This window comes from Ambystoma mexicanum, chromosome 2p (assembly GCF_040938575.1).
Source record: "Ambystoma mexicanum isolate Mex_15411 chromosome 2p, UKY_AmexF1_1, whole genome shotgun sequence".
Taxonomy (NCBI): Eukaryota; Metazoa; Chordata; class Amphibia; order Caudata; family Ambystomatidae; genus Ambystoma; species Ambystoma mexicanum.
The window spans coordinates 1,156,217,503-1,156,245,386 of record NC_090923.1 but is presented as its reverse complement, the minus strand read 5'-3'; the positions used below and the strand labels follow the sequence as shown (position 1 = coordinate 1,156,245,386).

At 51.6% G+C, this 27,884-nt stretch overlaps 1 protein-coding gene across 1 annotated transcript in view; it reads right to left on the bottom strand.

Annotated features, from left to right (window-relative positions):
- PRICKLE3 (prickle planar cell polarity protein 3) overlaps nucleotides 1-27,170 on the bottom strand; it is a 215,539-nt gene extending 188,369 nt beyond the window's left edge. Inside the window, exon 1 of the mRNA XM_069645273.1 lies at nucleotides 26,305-27,170. Within this exon, the coding sequence (XP_069501374.1) occupies nucleotides 26,305-26,349 (45 nt within the window). The 5' untranslated portion in view covers nucleotides 26,350-27,170. The remainder of the gene's footprint in view (nucleotides 1-26,304) is intronic.
- Between the last annotated feature and the right edge of the window lie 714 nt (nucleotides 27,171-27,884).

Here is a 27,884-nt window from a genome sequence, read left to right as displayed (position 1 = left end):
TTTCAACTTCAAGAAACAACTGAAGGAAGAACCGATTATTTCTTTTGAAAAGATTTTCGATCCTTCGAGTTCCTGTTTCAGGTTTCGACTGCCTTTCTTGGTTTCGTTTCGTGCCTGGATGCCTGTGGGCTTTGGCGCTATATAAATATATAGAATGAAGGCTTTCCTGGTCAGTGAACTAGGTTGATATCGCCATCCATTCTGCAGCTGCCGATGTACCCGTTGGCTGAAAGCTCTAATCAAGGGATACTTGGCGGCCACAATGTCTCTGGGAACAGCAAGCTTATGCCCCTACTAAAACATAACGCAGCCCTGCAGGTCTAGCAACCGTAGTGCCACCATGTTAAATGTTAAAGGTATTTGTACCGCCCACCGTCACCAACGGAATTGGTCCCCAGGCGCTCTAGCGGATCTGTAAGCGATAAGGGGGGGGGGTTAGTAGGGTGAAGAGGGAGTAGGATAGCGAGAGGAGTAGTGTTCTGTTGATGAAACATTGGAACCAGCTGCCTTGGGTAGCTGGTCCATGCCGAACTCGCTAGATCTTTAAGTGGCCAACAATACAGTCCAGCACGCCATCCTGTAGTGTCGGTCGTCGTCATTTCAGACAAGCCTCAGAAATGGTTGGATTCTTATCCTATCCAGGAGAGAACAGAGCTTTAGACGACAACCTTCATTTCTACCCCCAAGCCCATGACTGTTAGAGACCCCCATGCCTCCGCTCCGTTTTTTTAATACACATTAGGTCAGACCCTTGATGGACCCGGATGGGTCGGCTGAAAGGAGCCGTGCTGAAAAGCGTCTGGATTTCAGAAACAACTAACGAATGGGACTCCACTAAAGGCAAGGTACTAGAAAAACAGCAGCCGGGGTACAACATTGGCTTTCCACACTCATTGGACTTTAGAAAAGCATCCAATCAAAGTGTCCTTTCCCACAGCACGAAGGTGACAAGCTGTGGTGCAGTTCTTGGCAACTGGACACGAGACAAACGGAGGATCAAGACGTTTTTTGCGGAACTAACCACCCTGATGAAGGTGGTATTAATGGTTTCTTTCAACTGAAACCGGTTGACACGAAGAAACGTATGCGTGAGCAAGAATAAGACACCGTAGACAAGTTTGGATTTTTTAAATTTATTTCAAGTGAAGATGCCCTCACTTTGTTGTTGTTTTGCCAAAGTCATTGAAAGACAGATGGAAAGGAAACATGCGGGGTCAAATGCTAATAAATGCCAACTAACAGACATAGAAGTATCCCACATGGAGAAGCATCTCTACTCTGTCCGTTTCGAAGCATCTCTACTCTGTCCGTTTCGAAGCATCTCTACTCTGTCCGTTTCGAAGCATCTCTACTCTGTCCGTTTCGCAGAACAAAAGGATTTGGACAAGTGGGTGGATGGCCAGGAATACAGGATTTACAGACACAGTTCCACACCACTTCCTAAACAGTTATAAGACATTGCTTTCCCAAAAGGAGGATAAATTAGATAGCGACAGCTTTTTCCATCTTCTCACCTAGACAGGCAGCACACCACTGTCATCTAGGGTAAGTGCGCTCCCACCATAGGGACATTCATCACCTTTACAGGGACATTTAGCTGGGTGCTCAGGTTAAATAATAGTAGGTAATGTTTTCTCTATCCTTACTGTGTTGACGGTACGAGTTTTGGGTGCTTGAGAGAAAACAGTTTTTGCCGACAGGCCTATTTAGTGTGTGTGCCCCTTTAAGAGGCGAGCACTTTACTTCCTCTTGCACGCTCAGGCCGGTGGCACGCAAGATTTATCTACGGGTCCCTGGAAGAGAAACAATTCTCCACCATCAAGAGACTGAAGGCCATGAGAAGCTCAATGGGGGCCAAGACAGAAACTCGGGCGATGGGCCCCAAACACCACCTTGAAAGATTTGATATACTCGGCCTATGGCCTGCCCGCGGCATGTTGTGTTATGTTACGTTCGTATGTTTTTGTACTGTGCCGAATCGCCACCATAGAAGTTTCAAAGTGGCCATGTTGTGGAACAAGTGCCCATCCAGAACAGAGCAGGGAACCTTTTCACATTGCGGGCACGAGCCTCAACAGCCAAATCCGCACAGCTGTAAAATCATCCTTTCAAATAAAACGGCTAAAAAATTTTTTAAAAAAAGGTACTTCCTTAAACCCCAAGGAAAGCAAGTCCATGCTCGTCCAAGCACTAACGCGTCTTACTCTACGCGGGCTTCCCAAACGACGCAACAAATGGTTCCACCAATCAGAAAAGCTTACACTGCGTACCTGCTGGGGCCAAAATCAAGTTCAGCATACTAGGTTGACACTAAAAAGCATTAATAGCCGCCCCTCACCCCCGACTGCCAACACAAAATGCAACAATAGGGAAATACTACGGCATTTGCTCCTCCAATGACAACCTCTTGGCCATTCGCCCATCTGCTGCAAGAGCAGAGGAGGCAGGTGCTCCTCTGCATTAGAGTCATGTCTGCGGAACGCCTGCTACATACAAGTCCAAGGGCTATGTTTATCCCAAATCCATGGAAGAGGGGAGGGGAGAGGAGCTGGTTGCTAAACAAAACCTGAGAGATGGAGACAAACCCGCAAAGGGAAGTCTGGAACCAGTGTTTGGACTTAACTCTGGACTACAGGTAAAACTAGTGTATGTATCCAGTTGACTTTGAGTGATGCGGGTGGGGAGGATTAGGGAGAAGCGTAACACCTCACACTGGAGGAAACACTCACAAGGTCCCGTGTGTGGAAATAAACCATTGTGGAATAAATGTAAAAACATTGGAATCCTGAAAAGGGCATGTTCTAGTAGATTACTGAAATGTATGCCCCACACTGCTGCCATTTGCATTGTCTACACACGCTCTGGCAGATCTGAAAGAGGGGGTGGTTTGGTGTTAGAGAGGAGCGAGAACATGCAAGATGGCTTTGCTGCTGAGTTGATGTGTGAAGTTCCGAAGGACCTGGATACTGTGTGAAGTTCAGAAGGCACCTGGATACTGTGTGCATGTTTGTTTCTAAATCGTCTATGTCGAGTGCATAGGTGGCATGTGTGTCCAGGTGGCTTCCTCCTGTGCCCATGGTGCTAGGGGCATTAGCTGTGGTGGTGTGCAAGTTGGCTGTAGAGGTGTGGGAGAAGAGGTCTGCTGTTCAGTTGGCTAGCTCTCCATGGCTATAACACATGTAGATTGTCATAGTTTTAAACATTGGCTCGCTCTAGGTAGAACGGGGAATTCAACGCTAACTTGAGGTAAACTTAGCTGATCTAGTGTTTGGCTACCAAGCCACCATTATAACAGTGAGCTGTTGAAAGTGGATCTAGGTCATGTGACCTACAACCATCCTACCTGTCAATCACTACTAATCTTTTGGTGCCTTCTTGTTTTGCCACTCTTATTTTCCCTACCACCTGTCACTCACTTCCCCTCCCTTTTTTGCGACTGTTAGATCATAAAGGTATCTTTCGGACGAATGTCTGTGGCAAAGGGCACACAAAGGAAAGAGCAATTCCTGTTTGGACCTCTTCAAAGCAGAAAGACCCAGGAGCCGAACCCCAGCTCCTCATAGATTAGGGAAGCTCCATTTAATAGATGTGTTTCACCCCTCTCTCAACAGCCCATCCCCACCATCACCACTCATTGGCAACCATGCCGCCCACCAGCAAAATCAAGACCTGGATGACATCCACTACCCACATCCTTGACCCCCTCATCTAAAAGGCTACAGCATTCTACAAAGAGACCGTCCAAATAAGATGAGCAGAGACCTTCATTTACAAGGCATAATGGCATTGTACCAGACTGGCTGTTGGAAAAATTGGCTCTTTTCAAAACCTCTCCTGCCACTTCCCACACTCCCCAATGGACGCAGTCACTGTTCACCTCATCCACAGGCCACCCATGTCTCTCTCATGCATTCCAACAGCATTTTCCTCCAGGACCTCAACATCCCTGGTAACTCAGCAAAGCAGTCCATGAAGGAAGAGCTTCACTGCCTTCTTGACACGCTGAAACACACACACAGCACACAAAAGATCCAAAGCACAGGAAAGGCAATATACTCTACCTCATCACCACTGCACTGCCCACCCTCCGTCACAGCTCTCCAATCCCACTTGACTTGTTGGACCATCTGGCAATTCTCTTTGACTTAAGTCACACAAACTTAGTCAAGCACACCCATCAAAAGCCTAGCAAACAAGCCTTCAGGTCATTCAAGAACTTTGCAGTGGAAGCTCTCACAGAAGACCTTGCCGACCTACCTCAGACGAACAAGCACTGGTACTTGCTTGCTCATCCTGCTCAAAGAACTGATCACTACTCCCAAAGCCAACTACTACCAGAACTCCATAGCCAAAGGAGTACTCCACAGCCAAAGGCAACAATAAAAGCAGAGCCCCCCTCAAAACCATCAAGCATTGCATCAACCATTTCCTTCACCCACCCCTTACAGAACACCCCAAATCCTCTCTCGCAAAACCACCACTACCTACACAACTTTCACAACACTTGCCATTGAAGACCCGAGTACCACCCTAGCATTCCTAAAAGCCACATTGTACACGGACAACATCCTCCCTTCCTCTGTATTCAAGGCCCTTCTTACTGAGGCACTGCACCCTTACCTGACAACTTCCCCTTAACTGTCAAGACCGGACATATCCTCCCAATTCTCAAGGAACCAACACTGCACCCAGACACCCACAGCTTCTACCACCCCATTAGCCTACCTATGTAAGATCCTTGAGAAAGCAGTAGCCACAAAACTCCTCCAAAACATTGACACCAACAACCTCTTTCAGCAATATGGCTTGGGACCTAGATGCAGCATGGCAATCGCTACCATCAAGCTGATCAGCGATTGCCGTAACATCCTCGATGATAGCCACTCTTGCCTCCTGGTTCTTGTCAACCTTACTGCTGCATTTGACACAGTAGACCACAAGACACTAACTGACATTCTATATCGCCACATGAGAATATGCAAAACCGTCATCAACTAGTTCAAATCCTACCTCACTATACACCACAAATTCAACCAAATAGATTCGTTCAGATCACCAACTCTACCCATCGCCTTTGGAGCATAGAAAGGTCCAACCTCCTAGCTCACAAAACATCCACATCCATCAATCAGATGGCATGCTGCTTTACCTCAAGATATTCTCCAACAAAGACATCCACAGGCTAAAGGTCTGTCTCACACTGATCCAGTCATGGATGGCCAGTGCTTACCCGAAGTTCAACCCCTCCTCGAAGACTGAATTCCTACTGCTGAACAAAAACCCTGACATCCAGACCTGGCTCTTCGTTATGAACCTCGAGGACTTCACATCTCAGGTGCAAACTGCACCAATTCTCTTGGGTTCTAAATAGACAGGCACCTTCTTCAAGGAGCACATAGCAAGTTAGACACAAACTGTTTGGTACCAACATCAAGCCCTGCGGAAAGTTTGTGTTCTCTGCCACCTGGATGGTTGCAAAGCCCTCCTGGAAGGTCTTCAGGCAACTACCTTGGCACCCCCGAGATGTGTCCTACATGCTACAGAACTGAAAGGACTGTGCAAATTGAACATCAGCTCTACCCTCATCAAAGTGCACTGGTTTTACATTCAAATGCTGCTGCATCTTCTACAAGGCTATCGTCCTTAAGCCCCTAATCTACCTCACTGAGAAGCTCAACCTCTCTGGAGGCCTACAGTCCAATAGAAGCCACTACATGGGCAGACATGAACTCACCAGTGCAGGAAGGCAAGAACAAGAAGACCGGCCTTCTCCGTCTATGCCCTCCCAGACTCTGGAACCTCCTCCCTGCCATTACCAGACTCCCCCCCCCCCTTTGCTTCCACATTTCAGGAAGGAGCTGAAGACCCTCTTCAAGGAATGGTATTCAAACACCCATGTCCACACTACCTTGACTCCCCACATAACCAGAGACTGGTGAAATCTCCCAACCCATGTTCCTTCCTCACTCCCTTGGTTGGTGGTAGATCCCTTGCTGCCAAATTGTCCGGTATCGTTGGTTTCAGCTCCCCGCTCCCTGTATTGTTCCGTTGTGATCAACTTCCCTCGCCCTGTACCCCACCCATGACTTTTAGATTGCTGTTTCTTTATGAAGCTAGCTCCGCGCTCCATACATACACCAATAATAATGATTTACAATTGGAATGAACACAAACGTAATGCTGTAAACAACTACAATGTCATCATCCTATCTTTATGTTCCCACTTCATCAATTGGTTGACGTTTCAACTTTACTCCACTGCCCAGATATTGTAAAGCCCCTGGAAATGGCATTGCTCCACCCACTGTGACTTCTTGTGCACTGTTCGAAGCACAAACAGAAAGTGTTTGGGAGTGTGCCTAATGTGCCTTGCATAAACAGAAACACTCTGTGGTCGCTGGTTATAGCAACCTTCTTCTGTGTTGTTAGTTAGTGGAATGCCGAGGGGTTTATGAAATGTGGAATGAGGAGGGGAAAGTCAGTTGGCGTTTAGTGCTCTTTGTTGGTGGTTGTGCTGCAGGGTTTATATGAATAAACCTGATGCGACCTGCATCCCTGCATGCCAATGCCTTCTTCAATTTGGCAACGAGTATAGTGGATCCGGCGAGCTCGACACAGTGAGTCAGCTGTGAGCATGACTGCAGATACTATAGAGTGAGGGCTGCCAGGTGCCACAAACACTGCAGCACCCAAGTCATGTTCCCGCAGAGAGTGGTGAGATGAGACTGGGCACCAGCAACCGAGGCCTAGGAGTGCCAGTGACCTTGAGTATTTTGGGAGCTGGATGGCTCAAGCGCGTTGGGGAACTGGCACACACCGGATCGAGTTCTGGCTTGCAGGTTAGAAGAAAGGACCCGCGGGCGTGAGAGGGCATCAGGAAGTGTGGCGGCTATTTTGGTTGTCAAGTCAAACAATAAAAAGAATGATGGGTGGGGATCTGCATTACTCCTGCGTTGTGCTTCCTCGTCCCAGTACGATTTTTTTTCTCTTACACATTTTGGTGAAGACACACTCCATGAGCTGCAAAGGAGTGCTGGTACTAGAGTGAGAGAAGGACACAGTGACGTTTTTGGCAAGGAGAATGGAGTGTGCTGTCAGTTGGTAGGTTTAGCGCAAGGAAGATGTCAGTAACTGTTCATCCCACAGAAATCTTTTTGTCAAGCCCGGGCACGCCAAACACATCTTGGAAAGAATGGAAGAATGAATGGAAGGAGTACTGGATGAATTATTTGGGTGCCATTGAATATGAGGGGATGATCCCGGCCAAGATGATGTTGTTGCTCCATTCTTAAGGACAGGCAGGCCAGAAGAAATATAGAGAATTGCTGTTGGTGACTGAAGAGCAGGGAGGAGGCGACATAGATGAATACCAAAAGGCTCTGCTTCAATTGGACATTTATGTTGCTCCCAAAACCAACACAGCGATTAATAGCTATAATTTCTATATCCGGAAGCAGCAGGAGAATGAGGCAGTGGAGAAGTAGATCAGTGCCCTGAGGACCTTGGCCAGTACATGTGAGTTGACAGTTAGGATGGGGACTGATGAATTGATTAAGGATAAAATAATTATCCACACAAACAATACAGTAATTCAAAAAATATTGTGGATGGGTGGGAACCCCACTCTTGAAGAGGCCATTGCAATTGCCAAGAAGGTGGGGCACACTATGTTGTGTTCCTGCACGATAAAAGAAAAGAAGAAGAGCAACATGGCAGAGGCAGGCAAAGGCGACTTAGGGAAGATGTTGTCTGAAGTGAAGCAAAAAGAGTAGTGTGAAAAAAGAAGAATCCAAGCGAGAATCTGAAGCCAAGAGAGAGAAGAAAACGCTGTGGCAGTTCTACGAGGGAGAAAAAGGAAAGTGTTTTAGGTGTGGCCGAGTTGAACATTTTGCCAGTTCTAAAACTGGTCCTGCGCTTAACTAAAAGAGCAAAAATTGTGGTTTTAAGGAGCATTTTGCAGTGACGTGTCGGAGGAAGAAAAAAAAATCTCTTGCATTCAAGATGAGGACGAGAGTTCAGACGATGAAGATCGTGTAATCGTTGTGCTAGAGTGTGAGAAGGATTATTCGCAAAGGAGATGTTCCAGTTGTAAAGTCAGGATAGATGGTTTTCAAGTTAAAAGTTATGGTGGACAGCTGTTTGCCTTACACCATATTATCAGTGGACAGATGGGAGAAACCAAGGCAAGCTGGTTTGCATTGAGTACTTAAGTGATCCAACGTCAAAGATCCTGGTGAGTTTGAAGGTTCCAGGATTACCATGATGGTAATGTTTCAGTCGGTGGTGGAGTACAAAGGAAGGTTGGCAGTGGTCAACTGTACATAGCAAAGAAAGTCGTAGACGTGTTAGGTTGGTGAGATCAAGCTGCCTTGGGCATCAGATTGGATCCCAGAAGTGATGAACCTGCTCTGTTTGTGCATAACATTGCCTCTGAAGGGGAGCGTTTTCCAGAAAGTGTTCACTAACAAGGTGTGATGCTTGCAGGGATTTGCTCATCGGATTGTCAAAGTCAGGAACAGAGGCTGTGGTACACAAGCTGAGGCATATTCCACTCTTCATCAGGGGGGAGGAGGAGAAGGAACTTGACAGGCTGCTTGATGGAGGGGATTATAAAAAGAGTGGAGGCAGCAGAATGGATCAGTCCCATAGTAGTGGCTCGGAAGAAAAATGGGAAGATCTGAATGTGCATGGACTTAAGAGACGTCAACAAAAACATTATTGTGGATAAATTTCCGTTGCCGGGGATTACTGAGATGTTGAGCAACGTGCGAGTGGCAGCAGTGTTAACAAGCCTAGACTTGTCTGTGGCACATCATCAGATTCTGTTGTCAGAGGATTGTCAAGCTTTAATGACATTCATCACACCCTTGGTTTTGTTTTTGTAGAATACCATTTGGGTTAGCATCTGTGGCAGTGTTTCAAAGGGTAATGAGCAAAGTTCTTAAGGGAATTGAAGGTACTTTAGTGTACCAGGATGATATTTTGATGTATGGTAAAACAGCGCTGAAGCATGACAAGAGACTGTTTGAAGTGTTGAGTAGCTCAAAGATAGAGGATTGACGATTGAGTTAAGTAAATGTCTGTTTAGGGTGAAGAAGGTGGAGTACCGAGGGCATGTAGTGAGTGGGAAAGGGTATCGGCTGAAAGTGGATGCCATGCATCTTCCTCTTCTTGCTGCAGCCTTTTAGGTGGGGCAATTGATTTCAGGTGCAGGTCATTATTGTCAATTGCCTGACCGTAGCAAGAGCCGTTAGGCCTACTTGTCTGTCCTTTACTTCTACATGCCTCTTCAGCCTGCTTCTTCGTATCAGTCCCTATGGGATTCTGGGACATGTAGTTCCCTTTGGAAAAGTTAGATTTTCCCACTTTTTTTAAGGGTAGCTGTAATTCCCTTAAGAAGTGTAGAGAAGGCAACATTTACACTGTTCCTTGTAGTGCACCTTTGGTATTGAGGAGGGTATTGGTTTTTAGGGATACAAAAGATTTGTTCTTTTGGTACAGTAGGTTAAGATAGTACAATAGGTTAAGATGTTACAACATTAGGTTTTACCACCTTAGTTTTAACAGGAGGTTGAGAGATATTAAAATGACAGCAAGCCATAACCTCTTCTGGCATAGGGGTAGAAATATCACCTTCAGAGATACTGCGTCATATCGCACGGAATCTCCTCCCTAGCCTGGGACCTGTCTCCACCCAGGTGATCCTCCCGCAGTACACCACCCTCAGGATCAGGAAGCGTCTGCCCTCCCCTGCCCCCCTGGGAGGAGACTTTAGGCCGGGTTTCAGTGAGGGATCTGCAGGCCACGGCCATTCTCACCCACGAGCTTCGCCTCTCCACCCAAAAGCATGCACGTGCACACACACCTTCACCCACGAGCTTCGTCTCTCTACCCAAAAGCATGCACGTGCACACACACCTTCACCCACGAGCTTCGCCTCTCCACCCAAAAGCATGCACGTGCACACACACCTTCTGTGAGCTAGCTATGCGTTCCAAAAGTGATGCCAGTGTTATTTCTAGCAAGTTTTCTGAAAGTTAATGGCCTGTGCAGCTGTGAAAACATCAATCAAATATGGGGTTTGATTTATAAGCCATACTAGTGTAGAGGCCTGTGTACACAGGCTAAAGTGCATGTTTTCATTGACACAGCAGGCCCACTATGTACCCTAAGCCAACAGCTCCCTCTAGTGGTGACAACAAGGCGAAGCTATGAGAATTGGCACTGTCTCTATGTATCCTGAGGCTACAGCTCCCTCTAGTGGTGACAACAGGCGAAGCTACATCGAACAAACATGCATCTGCCATTTTATTATTATATTGTTAGATATGTGGGCTTGCTCGAACAAGCACTTGCAAAGCCAACCGTTTCGGCTCCTGTACTGACACCATGTGTCAGCTGTTGCCATCAAATCTTTACCCACCACTCTTGTTCGGTAGTAGACCACAGAGAGGCCCTGCTTCACCTAGTCCAGGCTAAGCGAACCATGCTGGCAAACTCCGGCGGGGGAGGGGTGACACGCCCCCTGGATCCTAATTTACAAGCTTACATTGGGCGCTGGTAAAGTGTCCCCGCTGACCAAGGAACACTGGCCAGCACAACCCGCGGTCCCTCATAAGCAGCAGCTCAGAGTCCTTAGCTTCTGCAAAGGTCAGAGAAACTGCCCCCTGCGCGCACAGCTGCACGTCCCTGCCTCCTGCAGAGTTCCGTCTCAGTGCTAGGGTCCGGCAGAGCGTGGGAACTTCAGCGCTGCAGCCAGCCCCTCACCCCTCCCCCACCTTGGAAGGATGGCCAGGTCAGTGGTCAGGTGGTGTGGCCCCTTTAAGGGCAAGCACGCGACGGAGTGACGTCCACTCCGTCGCGTGCCATATAAATAAAGGGGCGTTGCCCGGCGGCAGCAGAGCCACCGGGGAGCCCACACGAACAGCATCGGTCTCCGTGTGTCTCTGTGTGCACGGGGGTGTGGGGGCTCACGGGGGCGGCGGGATCGCCTGCTAACAATGGCGACGAAGTCGGATCGATCCCTGGGACAGGTGGCAACGTTTAATGTGGGCACCTCTTTGGCATGGCACACGCTCGGTGTGCAGTTTGTGCGAACGGTTTCCCTGTAAGAGAGGGAGGCTGTTCGGGACGTTCCGTTTCCAATGGGGGAGAGGTTGCTTTACTGCTTCGGGAAAGGCAACTACCCCATGCTTACCACTGCCCCCACCACGCAATCGCACCTCCCTCTCCAGAGCCTCTGAATTCTGAAAGGTCCCCAAACCAATTGCCCCCAATTAGCCCGGACGGCGTGCGAGGTTCGCCTATTACACTTCCGTGAATTCCGGTCCCAGGCCCGCGATTTGAGGTAACTGGGGAAGACGGCTGCTATTCAAACTCGAAACTCCTGCTCTTTTTTTTTTTAAATCACAAAACCCCAACCAGGTTGTGCCCTGGTCTTGTTGCTTGTGACCTCTGTGATGTACTCGCAGGTGCAAAGGGCGGGGCACTCTGCAGGGCATTCGCATTCGAAAAAGCCGATGGGATTCGGCTTGTTTTCGTTTTTAAAACGGCGGGGGGGGGGCGTCCCCTTTCATGGATTCGCGGTTTTAAAGGTAAGGGGTCTTTGCAGTGGTTTAACAAGTTAAAAGCTGAGTGGTTGGGTGCTCCCTTTGTCGACAGCCCTCTCTTAAAAAGAATAGTTGCAAACAAAAACACCGAGCGAGGCCCCTTGTGGTGCTGCCCCGTGAGGGGATACGCACGCGGCGGCGTGACGTTGCACGTCGCCGCGTGCGCCTTAAATAAACGGGGCGTTCCCGGCCGCGTCAGAGCGACTGGGGAGCCCGAAGCGTACAGACGTGTTGGTGTCCAGTCTGTGCGTGCATGGGCTCGCGGGCACGCAGCGGGGGCACACAGAGACCCCCAACAGTGGCGACGAGTGTCGGATGCCCGGGCCCGGCGGTGAGCGCGATCCCGGACATAATTTTTCATTTCAAGTGAAGCATCCGTGGATGTTTCGCACCGCGCCGAGGCCGCGGACCACACGCGGCTGGCGGCCATTTTACCCACGAGGTGGAGGATCTTCCAACAGCTCCGGTTTGGAGCAGGAAGGCCATCCAAGCCTAATTTTTGGAGTAACTGACTGCGGGCAGTACAACCCGCAGGCCCATGCCAGAATTTTGTCATTTTGGTGAATTTTCAGGCGGTGTCGTCGTGTTGTAGCTGGAAGATGGACTGAGGTGGCTGGGCCTTCTCAGCCCATTCCTTTTGAAGCTCAATTTTTGGACACTCTCATCCACGGATCCTTGTCAGGAACCTCTTCAACCCCTTCATCATCATCACGTGGGGGATGACGCTCCAGCTTCTGCGGCCCACGTGGACATAAGGCGTCTTGAGGTACTCTCCGTCAACCCTTTCATCATCACGCGGGTGGTGGCAGTGTGGGGAGTGGTGCAAGTTGCGGCCCTCAGAATTGGAACAAGGGTGCCTGTGCGCTTGCGCCTATGAGTGATCCTGGTGCCCTGGAGGGTGCGACTGCCACGGCTTCGGAGGATTCGCTGGATGAAGATCTAACAGACCTGTTCCAGCAGAACCCCCCACGCCCGACGACGTCTGGACTGCCTGCACAACCGGTGGGTGCCGCCCCCCCTCCGATCCAACCACCACCCCTGGCCATGGCCCAAGCCAGAGCGCAAGCGGCCCTACAGCCAATTCCGGAGTTTGATGCTACGGGCCCCCCATCCAGCCTGGGGCCCCGATGGAGGAGATGGATTGGAAGGCTAGACATGTACTTTCGGGCCGCCCAGGTCACGGACGATGACAGCATGGTGGCCACGATGCTCTACTCCGCAGGAGTGACTGTGCAAGAGATCTTTGAATCGTTGACTCCAGCGGGTAACTCATATGATCAGGCCAAAGCAGCCCTCCTGGCACATTTCATCCCCCTTGCCAATGTCGACTTTGAAAGATTCGTCATGCTGTCGGCCAAACAGAAGGAAGAGGAGACGCTTGACACCTTCTATGGCCGCCTGCGCCGCCTGTCACAAGGGTGTGCATGGGGGGATGCGGAGGACATGATAAGGACCATGCTGATCCAGGCATGCTCGTCAGGCAAGCTGAGGCGACAAGTCCTAAGAGAGCCCGGACTCACGCTGGCCAGGATCCTGGAGCTCGGGAGGTGTCATGAGGTGGCGGAGGCTCGAGCCAACAAAATGGAGGCCGGTTCCCGCACTGTGAAACCGGAGGAGGTGTGCGCCGTCTGGCGGGGCGGCAGAGGGGTGCGAAAACCCGGTATACCTCCCAGAGACAGAGCGGGGAAGCCGGTAGAGTCGTGCCAGAAATGCGGTTATGATCTCCCCCACTCATCGGAGTGCATGGCCAAAGGAAAGGTTTGTGGACGCTGTGGGGTGCCTGATCACTTCTCGAGGGTGTGCAGGGCGACTCTGCCTGTACTTATCCCGAGAGGACAGCCCCGTCTATGGGCCCCGCGGCAGTACCGCCCGCCGAAGGTAGCTCAGGTGGAACAGGTGGAACCAGAGGAGGCCCTGGCGGAAGAAGTGGAGGAGGAGGAGGACGAGGAGAACATCTTCTTCGTCTCCAGCATGGAGGTCCTCAAGGGAAGGAGCAGAAGACAGCTGAGGTGTGTCGTGGAGGTAAACTGCTCGCCAGTCCCAGTGCTAGTCGACACGGGAGCCTCTGTCAATGTCATGGCGAGAGGACATTATGCTGCGCTCAACCCAGCCCCGAGGCTGGCGACGCCAAGGGCCCGTATCTTCGCATTTGGTGGGCGGGAGCCCTTGCCACTCGATGGGGTATTCGTTGCCAAGGTGGAACACGACGGGTCGAAAATCAGAGCCCGCTTCTATGTGACTCCAGTGAGCAGCAACACCCTGCTCAGCTGTGCGGCAGAAGAGGCCCTTGGAATAGTCAGCTTCGCCTATTCAGTATACTTGGAGGACATCAACGACCTGCTAGACAAGTATGCTGACATCTTCAAAGGGATCGGGAGGATGAACGGCGACCCCGTGAGGCTCCACATCGACGAGTCGGTACAGCCCATAGCCCTGAAGCACAGGCGAATCCCATTTCATCTAAGGGACTAGGTGGACAGGGAACTCGATAACCTGGTGAACCTGGACGTAATTGAAAAGGTGGAGGGCCCCACACCCTGGGTATCCCCCATTGTCGTGGCGAGGAAACCGAAACAACCGGACTCCGTCCGAATCTGTGTGGACATGCGGTTGCCCAACAAGGCCATCAGGAGAGAACGACACCTGACCCCGACGATTGATGACATCATTGCGGAAGTGCAAGGGGCCCGTTTCTTCTCGAAGTTGGACTTACGGGCTGGGTATCACCAAGTTGTTCTCCACCCAGAGTCCCGTTATATAACGACTTTCACCACCCACAGGGGACTCTACAGGTACAAGCGTCTGAGCTTTGGAGTGTCGTCTGCAGCTGAGGTATTTCAGAACTTGATCCGAGGCGCTCTCGCAGACCTGGAGGGCGTCCTGAACATTAGCGACGACATTCTGGTCTTTGCGAGGACTGAACCAGACCACCTGAAACGCCTAGCTAGGACTCTCGAGAGGCTACAATCGCTGGGGCTCACCCTCCACAAGGACAAGTGTGAGTTCCTCCGCCCGACCATTGAGTTTTTTGGTTTCATCTTCAAGGAGGGCGGGGTGTCTCCTGACCCCAAGAAGGTCCAAGACATCAAGGCGGCACGACCCCCGGAGTCCGCATCAGAGGTGCGGAGCTTCCTCGGAATGGTGACGTACTGCGGGCGTTTCATCAAGAATCTCGCCTCGAAGTCGGAACCTCTGAGGGCCCTGACGAAAAAGGACACCGTCTGGCAGTGGGGCCCGTTAGAACAAGCGGCATTCGAGGACATTAAAGGTGCCCTAACAGCAGAGGACACCGTGGCTTTCTTTGACCCCGCCTTGGAGTCGGAGATTGTTGTGGACGCCAGCCCGTTTGGCCTCGGGGCAGTCCTCACCCAGGTGAGCAGAGATGGGGGAATGAGGCCCGTGGCCTATGCGAGCAAGGCCCTCTCCGAGACCGAGCAGAGGTACTCACAGATTGAGCGAGAGGCCCTGGCGGTTCTGTGGGGGTGCCGGCATTTTCGGCTATATGTGCTGGGGAGACCCTTGACAGTGGTAACGGACCACAAACCACTGATTCCAATCATGGCTGGATCCTCCTCCAAACCACCAGCCAGGATCGAGCGATGGATGCTGGCCCTCCTGGAATATGGCGTCAACCTCATCTATAGGCCAGGGGCCAACAATGCGGCGGACTACCTGTCCAGGCATCCGGTGGGCAGGGATGGGCCCGCACAAGAGTCGTGTGCCGAGGAGGCCGATGATCACGTGAGCATGGTGGTCGAGAGTGCCACCCCCAATGCAATGCCGCTGCCCGAACTGGAGAGCGCAGCAGCCAATGACGAATGCTTCCGCATCCTGAGAAGCTCGATGCAATCGGGGTCCTGGAAGGCCGTGTTGGAGTTGGTGGCCGGGCGCACTCAAGAGGCCAAGGTGACCCTCGAGCAACTCTGGAAGGTGAGGGATGAACTGTCCTTCACGGAGTCGGGTCTGCTGCTGCGGGGTGATCGCCTGGTGGTGCCGGGCTCCAAGGTCCACGAAGTCATCAACCTGGCACACCAGGGACACCAAGGGGCCGCCAAAACGAAGGCGAGGTTGAGGCTGAAGGTGTGGTTCCCCGAGCTGGAGAGGAAGGTGGACGACTTCGTAGCGGCCTGCGTATGGTGCCAGGCGGCTTCCCCTGTACAACGGGAGCCCGAGATCGAGGTAATGCCACGGGGGACCCGCCCGTGGGAAGTCGTGCATGCGGACTTCGGATCCACAGCCGTGGGTACTCACTTCCTAGCCATCGTCGATGAGTACTCGCGATACCCGGAGGTGGAATTCGTTGAGTCGGTGGCATTTGAGCACGTGGTGGGCGCTGTGGAGAAAATCTTTGCCACCCATGGGTTCCCCGTGACCCTGTGCTCGGACAATGGATCCCCATTCCAGAGCGCGAGGTTCTCGGAATTTCTCGAAAGCTGTGGAGTGGCCCACCGAAAGGTGTCCCCATTGTGGCCCCGCGCGAACGGGGACGCAGAAAGGCTGATGAGGACATTAAACAAGACTTTCCGGATAGCTCAGGGACAAGGCCAGCCTCTCCAGCGGGCGCTATACCAGTTCCTGAGAGTATACCGCACTACCCCACATGCTTCAACTGGGGTGGCCCCGGCTGAGGCTCTATTTCGCAGGTGCCCCCGAGGTCTCCTCCCGGAGGTGCAGGAGAAGGTACCCGGGGTAATAGACGACCAAAGGGTGGAAGCGGAGCGACTGGCAAGGACCCATCAGGAAAACCTACGGAGGAGTCTTCGTCCGCAGCGGCTGGAACCGGGCGACGAAGTGTTGATTAGGAATCGGCATCCCCATGGGAAACTCTCGCTTCCATATGAACCCGAGCCGCTGGACGTAGTGGCAGTGAAGGGGTCGATGGTGACGGCATCGGATGGGAAGTCGGCCGTCACCCGAAATGTGAGTTTCTTCAAGAAACTGGGGGACTCTCGGACTGAACTCCCGCCTGACCCGGATGAGACGGTCCTCCCGGACGATGACACCCCCCGGGGGGAATGCGTGGGGTCACCAGCACGAGACACTGGAGCAGCCGGGAGTCCGGCGACGGAGGTAGGTGGGAGGTACCCCCAGAGGGCTGGGCGAGGGAGACCTGCCTACCTCGGAGACTACGTGCTGGGGCCGATTGACTGTGTTCCGGAGTGAAGGGGATCCGGGAGGCTGTTAATAAAAGGGGGCCTGGGGTTTTTGTGAGTTCACAACTGACAGTGTGTGCAGTGACATGTTTGATGTGTTTGTTGTTGTTGTTCCTCCCGGGAAAAAGGAGGAGTGTGGTGCTGCCCCGTGAGGGGATACGCACGCAGCGGCGTGACGTTGCACGTCGCCGCGTGCGCCTTAAATAAACGGGGCGTTCCCGGCCGCGTCAGAGCGACCGGGGAGCCCGAAGCGTACAGACGTGTTGGTGTCCAGTCTGTGCGTGCATGGGCTCGCGGGCACGCAGCGGGGGCACACAGAGACCCCCAACACCCCTGTGGAGGGGCCCTACTCTGCCTGGCTAAAGCGGGGGGGGTTCGCAGTGCGAGCCAAGAGCTGTGAGGTACACAAACACCCCTGGATGGAGGGGTGGGCACCAAGGACAGACCAAATATTTGGCTTCTCGAGTCAGAAAGCCACAAGTGAAGGCAGCTGCGAATGTTTGGCCACTATGCATTTCCGACGCTTAGGGCGGGGGGAGAGGGGCCAACAACATTTCACACCTCCACGGACGAGGCCTAGGCAAGGAAGCCTCCTGCCCAGGGCAACGGCCTTTTCCACGTCTAGGACTCTTGGTGGGTGCTTAAGGGAGGGGGGGGGGCAGTTATCTAGAACCTCCAGTTACAAAGTAGCCAATTCTGCACTGCTCTTACCGGTAGCAGCACTCTATGTGTGCTGATAAAACCCGGAAACACGTGAAAGGAATGCTTGGCTCGGTGGACCACTTCCGGCGGAGGTCAGACTTGTAAGCCTTAGGCGCTCTGCAGAGCTACTTCCGGCGCATGTAGCTTTTCGGCCAAAAGCAGGGCTTACCCCCACATCCAGTTATTAACGAACTTTATTCTGTAAGCACCATTAACGGAGCAGAACATCCTAGCCTAATTAAACGGATCGTAAAAGACCACAAGGTCTAACACAGGTAGAAGCATTCCTAGCGCCCCTCCACAGGGGGCAGCCGGGACAAGTGACTCCCCCATCATGCCATGCTTCCCAGGCAGCTGAAACCTTATTGGTGCATTTCAATCTACAACATTGCCCCCGGCCTTTTATGAATTGGGTCCCACGCCACGACCCCAACAGAGGTCGTGGGAGCATCCACCAGGCACTGCCCACTCCTTCCAGCTCATTTACTGTCCGCCAGTGGTTGCTCCCCCCCCCCAACCAGGGCTTGGCCCCCCTAAAGGACCCAGAGGATGTTGCGGAGGGGGAGCAGGCTCTTTAAAATATAATCAGGTCATCCACTAAAGACAGTCATCTTAATCCCTTTTTAAAAAGTCCGGATATCCAGCCACACCCACCGTTTGAAGACCACTGCTGTGTGCTATTTTGGAAAAAGTACCACACTTTCAGTAGCTCTTGGTCAGTTTGTAGAATAAGTCACTGTGTTTCAATGAAATAAACACTTTCTTTTTTTTTAAACAGGACAAAAAGTGGTGGTGAAAACAAATTCTGGTTTATCTGCAAATCGCTGATTTACTTGCAATATATCCCGCCTTGATTTATTCAGTTTGCTCGGATGCCTGCCCCAAAACAGATTTCGGATATTTTAGTCGCACTCCCGATTCCTTGAAAACAATCTTCTGAATTGAACAGTCTCAAGGGTTGCGAAGATGGGAAGCTTCCCAGCGGATCTTTTGCATGATTGGGTTTCTGCTCTAAAAATGCCCTCTCATTAGATGTGTTTGCATCCCTTTTTCCAGCCCCCTGAGGAGGAACCAAATGGATCGAAACATGTAGTGCTATGTCACGGTAACCAGGGCACCCTATGTAGATTCATAAAGTATTTCATTTCTGCAAGCCCAGAAACTAATTAAAATAAAGAAAATGTGGACTTGGATTCTAAAAGTGAAGCGGATCGTTCCGTACAGCAGACGGTGATATTCGGGATAACTCGTTTTTGCACAGTTCTACATCCATGACCAGGCTTTTAAATATAGAAGACGAGGCTCGCAAAATACTTTCTTTGCAATTTTTTCTTTAAAATATATAGTGTGCAATCATCTCAGATATGTTTGGGTTTCAAACTCTAGAAGAAGCGAAGATCAATGCTATACCCTGAACTTGCAAACTGAGGTCTACCTGGCAAGGACCTGATGGGATCACGTGGGGTGGCTGCAGTCACCACCTCAAGGACATTCTGAGGGGCTCACTCCTAGGACAGAGGTGTGATCAAAAACCAAGGGTCGGGGGCAGGGTGGCATGCCACCTCGAGGTCACCCTGGGGAGCCACAGCATGGCCAGAATTTGGGAGGGAGTAACCTGTGCTGATTTGCGAGAGCCCGGTATCTGGCCCATGGTTCCTGGCAAAGCTAGCAAAGATGCCAATAAGCATAGGAGGAGGGTCTTACGCTTGGAGGGTATGCAAAATCAGGCCACACTTTAAGAATGGGGGCCGCTGTTGGACAGGGAAAAGTATTTGGGAAGACCGACACCATTGTAGCAAGCAAGACCACATTTCAGCGTGTCTTCTTATGGAAGATGGCACACAAAGCCCCACTCTGTAGGTGAAGAGGAAAAATCTGTCTTCCATGTTTACTGGCCTAGCATGCTAGATTAATAGGGGACTGAATCCCTACTGTAGACACTGCAGTGGTACCTGGTAGTGAGACTGGGTTAGAAGACAAGGCTCCGTGTGGATTCTCTAGGTCGCATCACTGAGAAACCTGAGGGTATCCTAACACCTACTCCCCTTGGACCCTCTTCTCAGGTGGCCAGAGAAAGGCCATAGCTTTTGGATCCTGAGCCTATGGGGGTGGAAAAGCAAGTGAGGATCACCTGGGTGGTGGGTCATTGGGGAGAAGATATCCACAGGCGAGACATGGTATCTCATTGTCCCTATTGAGAACCAACCTCACCCTCCCTCTGCCTTTATGGGCTATTGCAAAACATCTCCCCTCATCCAACCCACTATAGTACTGGGATGAGGTGACTAGGTTAGTGAACACTAGTAAGACATTTCATCACTCTAGTACTGAGATGAGGAAGAGGCCTGCAGAGTGTTTTAAATGTCAGGCATGTCTTGAGTGTTCCATTAATTGCAGCCAGGCAATTACAATTTGGGACTCACACCTGCAACCTGTCAAGTGGTTGCAGGTGTATAAAAAAGTGAGGAGACCTGCAGCAAAGAGACCAGCATGGAATCCTGTATGCAAGGAGGCAGCCGAGGTGGGTCCTGCAGGAGAGCCAGGATGCCAGCAAACCACCCCAGGAAGCTGTGGAGCCAAGGGCCAGGCGGCCGCGAGAAAGCCACAGGTGTGGGAGCCTCATTGGTTGGAAGTTCACAGCTCGTGGTCGAAGGAAGACATGTCATCGGAGCCGAAGCAGAAAGCACAGCTGCCCGGACTAGACACCAGTGACCGGTGAGTGGAGATGGAAGATCACTCAAACCCGGGTGCTCCTGGGGGCTGCGGGGAAACCGAAACGAACTGCCGAAATTAATGAATAAGCATGCACAAGTTGAAATAAACCCAAAGCAACGGGTTGATAGACAATTAAGGACACTATAACATGCAGGTGGCAGATTAAAGGATCACATATATTGAATACCAAACTGAATGAACGCTTTCGGCAAAACTATGACTCAATGACACTGTGTGAAATTCATATACTGCCCATTGAAAAAGTAAGCACAAATCGTATGAAACACAGAGGGAAGCAGGTATGGAAGATTGCAAAGTTGTGAAGGAACACAACCACTACAAAGTGAACTATATGTGAAAACACATTGAGGCAAGGCCAAAGGCTGGCAGAGGAAGGAACACATTTTGGAAAAGCCAAGTGGCTGACAAGGAGAAGCCAAGTGAATGTGAACTATCATACAGGTACATATCCAGAAGAACCTGTGTGGGCTAGAGAGACTAGGGTTCCCGGTTGCGCGACCTGTAATGGGTGAACCGCGTGGTCTGGCAACTGCATCTAGACCGGGGACACCCCAATTGTGAAAGCCAAAGAGGTTGCTGGAGTGAAACAGGAGAAAGCAATCTGATTGAACTATTAGGAAACCAGAAGAGTGTAAAGTTGATTTGAAGCTGTTTTTGAGCATTGAAAGATTGAGAACCAGTACAAGTTGACGGTCTTTAACTTGGGGGAGCGGAGACCAAGGTTTTGTGGAACTGTCCTGAACTTGGGGAAGGGGAACTGAAAAGCAAGGGAGGAGCTAGAAGAAGCTCAGAACTTTATTTGGAACACTATTTCTTGTATTGCCGACATCCCTACACAGGGCAAGTTAGGTTTTGGACAGACAGACTTTTAGTTGAACTGTTTGACTCAGACTTTCTTTAGTTTCTTTAGGTAGGGAAATCCCACCTTAGCATAGGGCAAGTTAGGCCTTAAGTTAATAAGACAAGTCTGTTTGAACTTTGAATATGTTGTCTGTGTCTTGCTTCATGATGCCTTCGCACACTCCCACAAAGAATCCTTGGAGACACTGTGCTTGATGAGAGGCCGTAGGTCAGCAAGAGAATCAACTGCAGGTGGGGTTGCCGGGCCCCACGTCACTGGAAGATGTAGAATCCCCAAGTCAAACTATCCGTAGACGACGCGAGTCCCAGCGGGGTTGTACCACCAACATCAACCCCCATGAAAGAACTGAGAACCCAGTATGCACTATGACCAAACGGTCAACCAGAAAAGTTGCAACAAGGCTCTGGTGGAGGGTCAATCACCCATAACTTGTCAGCACCAAGAGACCCTAACCACCCTAAGAGGAGGAGAACTAGAGGTTCTGGAGTATCTCCTAGATTCATTCCTTGAAGAGCCGGAGCTCTGGGGCCCATCACCGAGGACAGCATACTCCACGGGAACATCCGAAATTCCAGGTCACAGTAACGATCCAAGGGAGGCCAGCCATAGCGTTGTTGGGGCCTGGGACTCGTAAAGCGCCATTCCGGTCAACCAGACGTCCCAGGAAGAACTGACCATGGCTTGCCCTTCACAGATTATTTGTGCCCATAGTGCTTTGGACTTATAACCCCAGGCTTGAGTAGGGATTCAGGCAATGAAGAACGTTTTTTGCCATGGTTGCGAGGCCTGGGTTACCGGAAAAAGTACTCCTAGGCCCAGATTTCCCTCTTAGATCAGAGTTTGAAGAGCGTCCAACCTTCTCAGGAAAGAAATAAAATAAGTCCCCATTCAGTTAAAGATTTCCAAAAGGAAAGGGGCATGTGACAAGGTCAGGGGCCTACCCCATCAGAAGGAACCTGGGACACGTCCAGACATGGGGGCTGGGGGGGTTTCATGGGCATAAACCAGAGCCGGTCTTGTCCCGGAGGCGATGAAGGGGCTTAGTGTCCAGTATTTAACGGCCCCTCGTGTGCCATGCCTGTTAAACCCAGTGCCACCGTCTTACACTAGATGCCTTCCAGTACCATTGCTGGTAATTGTTCTCTATTTTCTTATTTAGAACCAGGAGACCCAGAGTGCAGTGCAATGGTGGTAAAACGACCAGACAGGAAACCGCAGAACCTGCAACTAACACAGTCTATGCTCCTTCGCCACAACCAAACATCGTCAATCACACCAGTATAGCAAAGAACTCACCATTGCGAAATAAAAATGAACTAGACTCTCAGCACACCAGAGAAACAACAGAAAAAACATCAGAGTGTGTAACCCAGCCAGGAAGAGAAAGACATAGATTGGCCCACAGAGTCAGGTGAGAGCTGGAACCAATGGAAGGGGGCGGAGGGAGAGTCAGAACCAGGAAGAGCACAGTGTATAAGAGGAGAGAAAGGAAGACAAGGTGGTAGGTGTTCGCACAAGGCGTGAAGGTGGACCGAGAGACCAGGGGCCAAACTAGCAGACAGCAGAGTACTGTAGAGTCGATGACGCAGAGTGCAGGGGAGGTATTGGTAGTGAGAGTGGTACCAGTTTGTGATAGTGAAGCAGTGAATGAGACAGTGCTTAGAGAGGGAACACTGGGAGACAGCAGTCAGGGAGTGAGGGTGGTAGGGAGAGCGAGAGGAGGGGTGCTGGATTAGAGCAAGGACGGCAGAGAAGAGTGCAGCAGAAGAGTGTGGAAGAAGGGGGCAGGAGAGAAATGAGGGAGTGTGAGAGTAAGTATTAGGAAGGAGGAGAGAGAGGTGTTAATAGAGAAGGGTGGGCAAGGCACCATACCCCCGAGTAGCAGAGCAAGGGGGAGGTTCGAGTGGAGCAGAGTGTGGAACATCAGAGAGACAGGAGAGAGGGACGGAAGTTGAGAAAGAGGGCAGGCGATTTTTTGGAGTAGCGGACGAGAGGAAAAACAGAGGAGCAGTAAGATAAGGGGAGGAAGGGAGCGAATGAGTGAGAGAACGGATCAAAACTGCTTATTGAGCAATCTGTACATTTTAACAGTAATCCCTTCTTGAATAGTTTAGGTTAAAAACCCTTGAAAGTTCAGTGGGACTCCGAGTTATTTATCTGTAACACATGTCTTCTCTTACAGGGATTGGTTGTACTGTTTGTGAACAGTCTGTGCGGGTATTTATAGCTTGATTAATTCTCTTATATGTTAACAGACTTTGCTTGTACATTATTTGTTTTTGAAACCGAATACTATTGTTTGGAGGTTTCATTGCTAGCATACAGCCCTTCCTAAAAAAGTAAAGCCTGCCCACGTTACCACGAGAGGCAGAGGGGATGTAGATGTCGGCTGGGCCCTTTTCACCTTTATGATTAGGGTCACTGCTGGTTTAGAAATTGTGCCTTTACGATTAGTGTTGCCTTTATGATTAGTGTTGCTGCTGGTTTAGTAGCTGTGCCTTTATGATTGGGGTCTCTGCTGGTCTAGTATCTGTGCCTTTATGATCCGGGTCACTGCTGGTTTAGTAGCTGTGCCTTTATGATTGGGGTCACTGCTGGTTTAGTAACTGCGCCTTTATGATTGGGGTCACTGCTGGTTTGGTAGCTGCGCCTTTATGATTGGGGTGGCTCCTGGTTTAGTAGCTGCGCCTTTATGATTGGGGTCGCTGCTGGTTTAGTAGCTGTGCCTTTGTGATTGGGGTGGCTGCTAGTTTAGTAGCTGCGTCTTTATGATTGGGGTCACTGCTGGTTTGGTAGCTGTGCCTTTATGATTGGGGTCACTGCTGGTTTGGTAGCTGCGCCTTTATGATTGGGGTGGCTCCTGGTTTAGTAGCTGTGCCTTTAGGATTGGGGTCGCTGCTGGTTTAGTAGCTGTGCCTTTATGATTGGGGTGCCTGCTAGTTTAGTAGCTGTGCCTTTATGATTGGGGTCACTGCTGGTTTGGTAGCTGTGCCTTTATGATTGGGGTCACTGCTGGTTTGGTAGCTGCGCCTTTATGATTGGGGTTGCGCTGCTGGTTTAGTAGCTGTGCCTTTATGATTGGGGTTGCGCTGCTGGTTTAGTAGCTGTGCCTTTATGATTGGGGTGGCTGCTGGTTTAGTAGCTGCGCCTTTATGATTGGGGTCAATGCTGGTTTGGTAACTGCGCCTTTATGATTGGGGTGGCTCCTGGTTTAGTAGCTGCGCCTTTATGATTGGGGTCAATGCTGTTTGGTAGCTGTGCCTTTATGATTGGGGTCGCGCTGCTGGTTTAGTAGCTGCGCCTTTATGATTGGGGTGGCTGCTGGTTTAGTAGCTGTGCCTTTATGATTGGGGTGGCTCCTGGTTTAGTAGCTGTGCCTTTATGATTGGGGTCTCTGCTGGTTTAGTAGCTGCGCCTTTATGATTGGGGTGGCTGCTGGTTTAGTAGCTGTGAGGGCTGAATAGGAAGGAGTTGTACCCACTGCTCAGCCATTCTGTGCTCTGGAGTGGGAGCCATTTCTTCGCAGTCCCGTTGTTTGGAATCCCTGCCTCACAGCAACACAGAAACGAGGCACTCTTCTATTTCCAGGTTTGCTGCATGGGTAGGAAGACTTATATGTGGGGTGCGGGGTGGGGGCTATGTTCAAATGCTTTGCCTTTAATACATTGCTATTTTATTTTATATTTGAAGGTTACTTCAGTGAATTAATGGTACCTGCCCAACGCCCCTGACTTTTGGAGAGAGGGTTTGCGCCGGGACTGCTGCTGGAGGGAGAGCCTGACTTCAAAGGGCCATTGTTACTCCGTGCGGGGCACCGCCCGCCGCCCTGGCACAGCGCTCACCTGGGCCTGCACCAGCCGCCCTCCCTCCCTCCCACTCACCCAGGGCTGGGCGGGGACCTCACTCACGCACAGCCGAGATACTTGGCAGCGAGGCGGCTCCCGGTCGCTCCTTTGTACACACACGGGAACCGCTGCGCAGGAAGCGAGCGCCTCCCGATTGGTCGCTACTCGCTGGGCTGGGAATTGGCCCGTCAATGGGGAGCGCACGGGCCGTAAGTGGATTTCCTGCGGGTGTTATTTACACGGCGGCTAAAGTCAGCAGCGACACCACGAGCGGGCGGCGTGTCAAGGACACAGCGGGGCTCGCTTCGAGGCGCAAGACCCTCGTCACAGTCCGGATTGAAGCAATTGAACAAATAACAGTTTATAAAACACGCGCGGAAGTCTGACCGGAAAGAAGTACCATGCTAGCAGGAGCTTTGTTTCTAAGCCGAGTTGAGGTCATCCCGCGGAGCATCACCGAAGTGAGCAGACATCCCGCGAAGCCCCAGCACATCAGCGTGCAGATATCCGGCAGAGAGCCCCATGACATCACCCAAGTGTGCAGACATCCGGCAGAGCCCCATGACACATGACATCACATAAGTGAGCAGACATCCAGCCGAGTCCCAGCACATCAACGAAGTGAGCAGACATCCCGCGAAGCCCCAAGACACATCAGCGTGCAGACATCCCGCAGAGCCCCAGGACAGATCACCCAAGCGAGCAGACATCCGGCAGAGCTCCAGGACACATAACCCGAGTGAGCAGACACCCCGCGGAGCTCCAGGGCACATCACCCGAGTGTGCAGACATCCCGCGGAGCGTGAACAGACATCCTGCGGGGCTCCAGGACACATCACCCGAGTAACCAGACATCTCGCAGAACCCCAGGATACATTACATCGCCCGAGTGTGCAGACATCACGCCAACCCGATATGCCAATACAGCCAACTGACCACCACACAGCCTATGAATCCATCACCAGAGTGAACAGACATCACGCAAATCCTTTACATATTACGCCAGAATTAACTGACCATCACAGACTGCCTATGGACTAATCAGCTGGCATCACACGCAGCATAAGAACAGCGATCAGACGTCACGGTGCCCATTATCTTCTAGCCAGTGCATAAAACATCACAGAAGGCGCCTCTTAATTTAGGCTCCGAGAGAGATGACATCACGCGTGACTCATTCACGTGTCACCCCGGCGATAGTACATCACTCGGAGCGCCCGTTAACTTCTCACCAGACACAAATGACATCACACACAGCTGAGACCCTTAGCTCATAAAAAGGGGCTGGAATCACTGGCCATCATTAATAACCGGTGTGAGGACATCGCAGCCTAACAGCACCCCAGAGGAAGACATAACACCCATCCCCCCGCCCCCAAACACTTCCATGTACTCACCCCTTGTCTGCCGGAGGTGCGTCTCTTGGAGCCCCGAGAGAACATCCTCTGCCCGGGGCCTCCCTGGATGTGTCCACCTGGGTCTCCCGTGTTCTGCAGCAGTCTCCCAGATGCTCAGCCGTGCGTGCGTGTGGTTTTTCTCATTGGGTTGAGTCTCCAGCGAGGACCCCCCCCCTCACTCCCCCGTCGGAGCTCCCCCAGTTTCACCCATTCTCATGTATGCAGCCGTGCACAGAGACAGTCTTGTGGGAAGGCCCTCGGGCCACTCCTTCCAGTGTCTAATTTACCTCAAAGTCGGTCTCACTTTGCAGCGGGGGCTCTCTTTGTAGTTCTCCTCGTGACTATCACTTCAATGGGAGAGAGATGTTCAGCCGGGCACACATCAGCAGCCCCCCTTCTCCTGGAGCCCCCGACCCCTCACCTGGGAGGGGGGGTCTCCCTTGCCTCAGGTTATGTACAGCCACGAGGCTTCTCGCCCGAGGCGTCGGCGCTCTCACCCTCTTCTCGAGTGTCCCGGTCTCCCACCCAGGGACCTCTCACTTCACCGCTGCCCCCCTCCAAGGACACCCCGGAACTCCACGCAGGTCTCTCCAGCCCCAGATCTCGCTCCTTCTGCCGGGCCTCGGGCTCAGTAAGTTCCACTCCGGAGTGGCACCTCAGGGGCCCCGTGTCCTCTCTGGGCAGTCTCTCCTCGCCTGTTCCCGAGTGCCTGCTCCTGTCACTCAGGGCTGAGGGCCCTCATGGGTGTCGACCCGGTCTTCGGGCTGCAGTCTCGCCCCTGCGGGTGTCTCTTTTCCCCCGTGGAGTCACCCTCCCGGCGTTTCCTCTGCTCTCGGACGGCCGTCCCGCTCTGGTGAGGTCTCTTTCCCACTCCTGGACTCTGACTCTGCTTTTCCGTAAACCTGATACTCCGAGTCCCTGGGAGGGGAGGGGCGGTCACCTCCGGAGAGAGAGGGAGGGAGGGAGGGAGGCAAGGCTAGGGTGGGAGGGGAGACGAGACGAGACGAGCCGCCCTCGCTCCAAAGAGCCGCACTCAGTCCCGGGGAGGGGAGAAACGGGACACACACCGCGCCCCGAGGAGAGGGGAGCCCGACCATGCCAGGAAAGTAGAAGAGGGCAATGGTAGAGATGGTCCCTACCTGCCCTATAGGAAGGATGAGAAGTCGTTCTGTCGCCAGGGAGCGTGAGCGACAAGAGCAGAACAATTCAATACAGCACCAGCCCACCTGGGTGGCAATGCATAGTTGCCACAGCATGACCTATTCCAATCTGTGGGTGTTTATCAAGTCCTATTTTCTTTTTGGCATTCAGGGAGTGGTACTTCTGCTTTTCCCATTATAGAGCTCTGACTACACGTCCCAGAATGCAATTAAGGAAGCATAGGCAATGTCAACAGTTTTGGCTTGTGTAGGCGTGGGAAAGGCATTTACCAGGCACTGCAGACGAGTATTAACTGGCCATGATGATAGCAGCTGCAAAAGGGTGCACGTATGTGGGCATAGAATGGCAGTGCCTGGCAAATGCCCAATATTTGTATATAAGCCACAACTGTTGGCTTTGCCAGTGCTTGCCCTTAACAG